This window comes from Perca fluviatilis, chromosome 10, assembly GCF_010015445.1.
Source record: "Perca fluviatilis chromosome 10, GENO_Pfluv_1.0, whole genome shotgun sequence".
NCBI lineage: Eukaryota > Metazoa > Chordata > Actinopteri > Perciformes > Percidae > Perca > Perca fluviatilis.
In genome coordinates, this window is record NC_053121.1 from 11,205,266 (window position 1) to 11,212,756 (window position 7,491).

The 7,491-nt window shown below is 36.9% G+C and overlaps 1 protein-coding gene across 1 annotated transcript; it reads right to left on the reverse strand.

Moving 5' to 3' along the window:
• Window positions 1-5,729: 5,729 nt before the first annotated feature.
• LOC120566514 lies at window positions 5,730-7,232 on the reverse strand. Its single transcript, XM_039813041.1, has 2 exons — window positions 6,717-7,232; window positions 5,730-6,608 (listed from the first exon to the last, which is right to left on the reverse strand). Exons 1-2 carry the CDS (start codon window positions 7,230-7,232, stop codon window positions 5,730-5,732), a joined length of 1,395 nt encoding a protein of 464 aa, XP_039668975.1.
• Between the last annotated feature and the right edge of the window lie 259 nt (window positions 7,233-7,491).

The following is a 7,491-nucleotide window of genomic DNA, read 5'->3' on the forward strand; positions in this document are numbered from 1 at the left end:
TGGGTTTGAGACATTGGGAGATGCTAATGTCTTTAAGTACTATAGATGGGATTGTTATCAGTTTGTCGACTTTGCGCAGGCACCTCAGGACTTTGCGGCTGTTCCGGCGGAAAGCCCATTCTGATCTGTTGGACATTGTAGTGTTTCTGCAGGATCAGTTGAACCGATATGGCATGCTTCACGGTTATAAGATGATGCATCTGAAATGCGTCCAGGCTGGCTACGTGGTGACTCAAGAGACAACCAGGCAATGTCTGAAAATACTGGATCCCCAGGGAGTGCAGCTACGGCGCCGGAATCGCCTTTGGCGACGTTTGTATCAAAATCCAGGCCCGAACTTTTTATGGCATGTAGATTCATATGATAACCTGAAACCATATGGGATCTGCATAAATGGATCAATTGACGGATTTTCACGAATGGTAATATGGCTACATGCATTCTCAACAAATAACGATCCCAAGGTCATAGCTGGATACTTCATTGATGAGGTGTTATCAAGGAATGGGACACCTACTCGAATTCGGTCAGACCTAGGGACCAAGAACTGTTACATGGAGCAGATGCAGATTTTCATGAGACATGATCATACAGACACATTTTCGAAGAACTGCTATCTGTATGGCTCAAGCAATCATAACCAACGGATAGAGCAGTGGTGGGGATTTTTAAGGAAGCAACACGCACAGTTCTGGATGAACTTATTTCAAGAGTTAAAAGATTCTGACAACTTCTGTGGGGACTTCCTAGATAAAAGTCTGATACAATTCACATGTCTTGAAATAATAGAGGTAAGATGTGTAGCTTTAGGTCTACATGATGTAGCCTACAATTTAAGTTGTGATATGTCATTCTACATTGTCTTGGGCTATATATAGTGCCCCTACGCCAGCTCATTTGATAGGCTATGTGTAATACCTTACCAAAAGGGACTATTTTGCAGACTGAGAATTTACTTATTTTGTAGCAATTTTCTTCAAAAAATGGGAAAACTAAGCTATCTGTCATTGGCAGGTAGGCCTAAGGTTAATTGTTTTTAATTTAAATATTTGCGATTTGTTCTTGTGCTAGAAGAGAAAAATAGCCTAATCTGCAAGATGCCTTTATTTTTTTTTTTTACTATAGGCCCCTATCTTACACCCGGCGCGATGCAAATGTCTTTGCTATTTTCAGACCAATACAGTTGTCATTTTCCATCCTGCACCAATTGTTAAATAACAAATGCACTTGTGCGGTGCCCCATGGTACATTGTTGCATAACAATCAGAGACAGATAGTGGTGGAAAGGTATTCAGACAATTTACTTAAGTAAATAGCCTACTACTACACTACTACCTACAAGTAAGTTTAAACTGCAAGATTTAGCTACTTAACAAAGGTAAAAGTAGGCTACTTTGCACACATTATCACTGTTAGTGTACTGTTATAATGTTTTCATTTTTTTTTATTTAACCTTTATTTAACCAGGTTAGTCTCATTGAGATATAAAATCTCTTTTTTCAAGAGAGGCCCGGGCCAGGATAGCAGAACAAGTGAGTTTCATATAAAAACAATTTACTATACAAAAGAGGCAAAGCCAACTAAAGTGCAATTAAATTAAATGAAAGTGCCATTAATTAAAACATTTGCGGACGTCGGATGGCCTCATGTTCTATGGTTTTAACATAACCTTTATGAACAACTCTGTCCGGGCCTTGAGGTAAATTCAATGAAATAGTGTTTTGGGACTGTAAACCATAAGTACTCTGTGTAAAAGATAGAAATTTGGATATGTAACATGGGAGCGCCTGCCCATAATGCCCTTATATATGAAGATATAAAGGTGAGTAAGGCCGGCGATTTTGGAAGAGCGGGCAAATTCACTGTGGAGTAAAGTATACAGTGATGAGTGAGGGGTCTGCAATTTGAAATGAACTTTAAAGCTCCATGATACACAGCATCCAACATCTGAAGACACTTTTAGGGGGCATGCATATACAGCAGATCACCATAATCAATAATAGAGAGAATTGTGGCATCAACTAGCCTTTTTCTGGCAGAAAAGAAAACCAAGATTTGTTCCTAAAGAAAAAAACTAGCTTAAATTTCAACTTTTTTACTAGGTTTTGTATATGAAGCTTAAAAGAAAGGTGATCATCAATTAAAAATCCTAAATATTTATAAGATGAAAATACTTCAGTTGTTTTACCCTGTACCCCATAATGTAACAAGGTTAAACATTTGTTACTTTCCTACTCTTTTTCTTTATATTTATATTTAGAGAGAACTGCAGGACGTTGTTCACCTTTGGAACACTCACAGAATTCGCCCAAGCAGAAATGCTGTGTCTCCATGTGGACGTCCAGTGATGATGTACACCTTACCTCAACTCTTTGGTGCTAGAGAGCACCTTAAAGAGGTATCCCAACAAAAGATACAGGCTTGCAGGGAGGAATGCCTTCAGAGAGGACCATATCCCTGTGATAATACTGTGTTTGACATTTGTTGCCTTGCCATGGCAGAAAACAGTCTTCATCCACCAACCTCTCCAGAGGAAGCTATTGAGCTGTACATGTTCTTACGTGCTTATATACGTGACCAAATTCTATAACTTGTTCAAAATCATGTAATAAAGAACTGTGCAAAAATGTTTTTCCTTAACTGGGTGATGTACTGTGTTTCAACTGTTTGACAATATGCCTTCCTAACTGTTGGTGTCTTTTTTAACAGGTTATTCCCATTGCAGCCAAACAATGTGGGTCAATGATGAAAAAGGGTTGGCAAGATTAGAAAATTTAAAAAAGTTTTTTTATACATTTATATTTGTTATACATTTTATTTCTTTTGAAATAGTTTTTGCACCATTTTTTTTACAAAGATATAGGACCAAATGGACCTAAAATGTCAAGTGGTGTAACCACAAAGGAATGATACATATTTAATATTTCATCAACTTCATTGTTTGTGAGTGCACTCATACAAATATAACTCCTATTTCAAAATTTCACCCAAAAATAGATTTTATTAGAATTACTTCTAAATTTAAATTGTTAATATGTTATTTGCAATACTTAAGTGGTAGACGTGCTGGAAATAACTTTTGTTTTCTAAATAATCTTGACCAAATTGTGTAAAGAGTCTTAAAAATGTGTTTTTACAGTGGAGTAAGTTACACAACCCTACGTGATGCTTCTATAATCAAAACCCTTGTGACACTATCAAGCACTGCAGTCAAAGTAGTTTATTGAACTTGAAGTTTCATTTCATTTCAATGACAAATAGTTAATTGAGGTAACAATTTACTGTATTAGTGGTTAAAACTCAGATTAAAATAAACTAACATCTTAACAAAGTGTGTGTGTATGTGTGAATGAATCTTGAATGTTTTATGTTTTTTAAAGCTGTTGGTCTTGTACCACATTAGGAGTCACAGTTCAACTCAGTTCTGCCTCATTCTATTTTATTAAATTGTTATGAAATTATTGTAACATTGCAAAGGAATGATATACACACTTTTATTTAAATCTTTTTTTAAAACACTAAGGCCTTGCACTAAAATGATTTAGCCTAGCCTAGCTAAATAAGCTATCTTGATAAAGTGTTGGATAAATTACCTCCACTTTAAAAAAATATAAACCGTAAACACATACAAATAGTTGTAAATATTAACTAAGTTCATATAACCTCTTGAACCAGTAACTTAACTAGTTATATTTGAACAAATTGGCCAAAAATGGAGAGGTTTGTAATAGGAATGAAATGGTGTAACCGGTTACACCATTTGACATTTCAATGTAAAATCTAATTTGTCAGGCATTATAATAGACACATATGTCAGCATATGGCCGTAAATAATCAAACATAATTTTTACACTAAATACTAATTTTTTTATTAAAAAGAATGTTTTTTAATGTTTTACTTGGGTCATACCATTTGACATGTTAACCAACGAACTGAATTTACCCTAAAAATGTCTTAACTTATATTTATTGCAGAGTTACTAACATTGTGATGCAGCAGTTATGCTGATCAGGGGTCCTTTTCTCAGGATGTAATTTTCTATCATGTGGTCTTCTTGGTGATTTTAACAAAATGGCACCTTGAATGGTGGTTAAACTCATGGATGTATTAAGAGAACGGTCACACCACCTTGACATTTCAGGAAGCTAGCATGACTGACAGGATTCCCTAAATTATTAAAATAAATATAAGCATAATTTTAAAATGTATTGTAAATATGTATAATAACCTTTAATTTAGGTTAATGCCAAAGTAGTTTATGGGATCTTTTATTAAGAAATTTGCCCTTTTTAAGCAAGCTAAAAATGTTGGTACAAAGTTTTGACGGTTACACCACTTACACATTTATCCTCAATTATTCTCTTAAAATTGATTAAAACCAAACTCTTTAAAATATGGCCTCTAAAACATATGTATTAACGTATTAACATAATTTGTCTGTTTTTAAAATTTAACGTATTTAAATTTAATTTAACCTTATAGACACACAAAAATGGTCGTCACGTCAGTGGCTGTACGGTGTTAAAATAGGTTGTCTAAAATTTGTTGGTGATGATTCAACTATCTAGTTTTTGTAAAAATCCCAAAAGAAAGTGACATATTTTCACAGCCAAAATGAACATAACATTTTATTAGGGCAGTCCATCAAAAATATTGGACCCATCCAGAACCACAGTATAAAATTCTATACAGATAAATTCTGAATATAACTTTTTTGCTTAACAGGCTGTGGGTGAGTTAAATGGGATTATTATGTGAAAATCACCCATTTTTGAACAATAATTCTGATAATTCTGTTAAAAGTTAACCAAATGCACTGCTGTTTAGTGCTGTCAACGATCAAGTGATGCGATGTGAGGGGCTACCTTGAAACCACCACAACAAAATTCCAACCTCTGGGTAACAACGACCATTAACACATCAATGTTTGAAAGGCTGTGGAAATCAGACATACTGATAAGAACACAAGTAGACAATTATGAATTAACATGACAAGAATTACATACAGTGCATCTGCAAAGTATTCCCAGCGCTTCACTTTTTCCACATTTTGTTATGTTACACCCTTATTCCGAAATGGATTAAAATTCATTATTTCCTTCAACATACCCCATAATGACGTGCTTTTTCGTTTTTCATTTTAAATAAATTTGCTAAGATTTCAAACACATTTCTTTCACATTGTCATTATGGGGTATTGTTTGTAGAATTCTGAGGGAAATAATGACTTTTAATCCATCACGGAATATGTGTGTAACATAACAAAATGTGGAAAAAGTGAAGCGCTGAGAATACTTTCTGGATGCACTGTATACTGCTCCTTATTAATGGATAAACTAACTCCAGTACCCTAACACAGTGTTTTGTTTTCTGTTATACTGAATGAAATTGTCAAACACCCACGACTAACTTACCTCTGTATTTTTATGTCAGGCACATGACTTACTGCAACAGTTTCACATAAAAACATGTGAACAATTTGAACAAATAATTCTGCACAGTAGACTACAAGGAAAGAGTTTTTCTGGAGGTTGCTGCGTACTTGTTACACTTCCAGAAGTTACTCAAGACTTAGCATATTTCAGCAGTTTCTTCATTTCTGACACGTTTTTTTGACTTCATTTCTTCAAGTTTACTTCTGCCTGAAGTTTAAAACATTAAAGAGTTCATTACATTCAGATTGGTCACATGGACCCTGCCTGGTGTGTACAGTATGTGTATTATTTTACTACACAATATCCATAGTGTAGTAGTTACTGGTCAGTACATTGTCCATCTCTACACGTAGCTCTGGGTAGGAGTTGTATGTACAGGGTAGCTCCAAAACTGATCCACAGGTGTGTGCAACTGGTCGACGTGCCAGTCCCTCCAAAGCTGTAAATATGACTTCAATCTGTGTAACACAGATGATATCTGAGCCTGTTACAAATCTCAGCATCCGTTTGAGACCCGGCTCATCCAATTGTCGTATGTACTGCTGTAGAAATCTGAAGGCTTGTTTCTCAGCTGGAGTAACTGGACTTGCTTCAATCATCTTCAGGACTTTCCTGCAAGTTGGTTTTTTGTCTTCATACATTACCTGTATTTTTGCTGTTGTGGTTATGGTGGTCCTCAGGAGTTGTCCTGCAACTGCAGACATGTTGTCAAGAGCATACTTTGGTTGCTGAATTATTTGTTTGTGTGCTACTTGAAGGAGGACTGCTTTAAGCTTATCTCGTGATGGAACCATTTTGACTCCCAGCCGATCCAGTAGATCCAATAACTCATCCTGGCCATCACTGTCAATGTCTTCCTGTAAAGCAGTCGCTACAAGATCTCTCTCACACTGACTCGGGTACAACAGCAAAGATTCAAACAGCAAATCAGGAGACACAGCATGCTCCCCAAATATCAGTGCTGTGGTAAATGCTGGGGCAAGGCGCAATGGAAAGTATCCTTGGTCCAGAAATCCCTTGGCTAATATTCGTCCCACAGCCTTCCATTCCTCTTCCTGCCACTTTGGTGACAGGCATGGTACTCTCATTTCTGCCCCCTCTGCTGCACAATCCAAAAATTCTGTCCAAAAAGCTGCATAGACATCCCTGGCCACGCCATCTGCATCTGTGCCCTTTTCATTAATAAAGCTATACTTTAATGGGTAGTTAAGAATCAACTCATCTTTGAACTAACAAATCATTTCCTCTACCAGATTAACTCTATGGAGTTTGATACTCACTGTTACTAGCTCGTAGCCTGCATCAAAACTTGAATGTTCAGTATGTTCAACATGGCCCTCTGAGACAGGAGTGGATGTGAAAGGGGCAACACTGATGACTTCCTCTGTTGAATTGAAAACTGAAACAGTGTCATCCTGCTGGATCTCTGAGAGGGGGTCATAGTGTCCATTACCACTTAAATAGAAAGCATGGTCAACACAATCTCCTAAAACAGGAGTGGATGCAGTAAGGGCAACACTGGTGACTTCCTCTGTGGAAGAGAACACTGGAAGAGTGTCATCCAGGTGGCTTTCAGAGGATACAGCTACCGGGATACTTATGAAGACCTCTGAATCATGAGACAGGGAGGTAAGATCAATTAGGTCCACAACAGCTGAATGGGCACTGGAGCTCCCATTATTACAGTCTTCAGCTGTACTCAATGGTTCTGTCCCTGATTCATTTAACACTGGCTTCTCCTGGTGCTGATCAGAATAATTCGTCTCGCTCCTGCTGCGCTCCTTTAGTGTCACCATGTCTGTCCATCTTGTCCTCCTCTGTGTCAGATTCTGCTTTGCAACATTTTGTGCTTAGGAAATAGTAAAACTAACTCACCAACAGTAGTGGTCTCATCAAGTTCTGTTTCCTTAAAGTCATAAATATTGTGCATGAAGTCTTCCCATTTTCCTTTTTTTGATTCACCATGTGGAAAAAACAGTTCTTTTGCATGAGACATAAGGTCTTTTTTGGATGAATCCTTGTTTACATCAAGTACCCTGGTGCCCCCACCAGAAC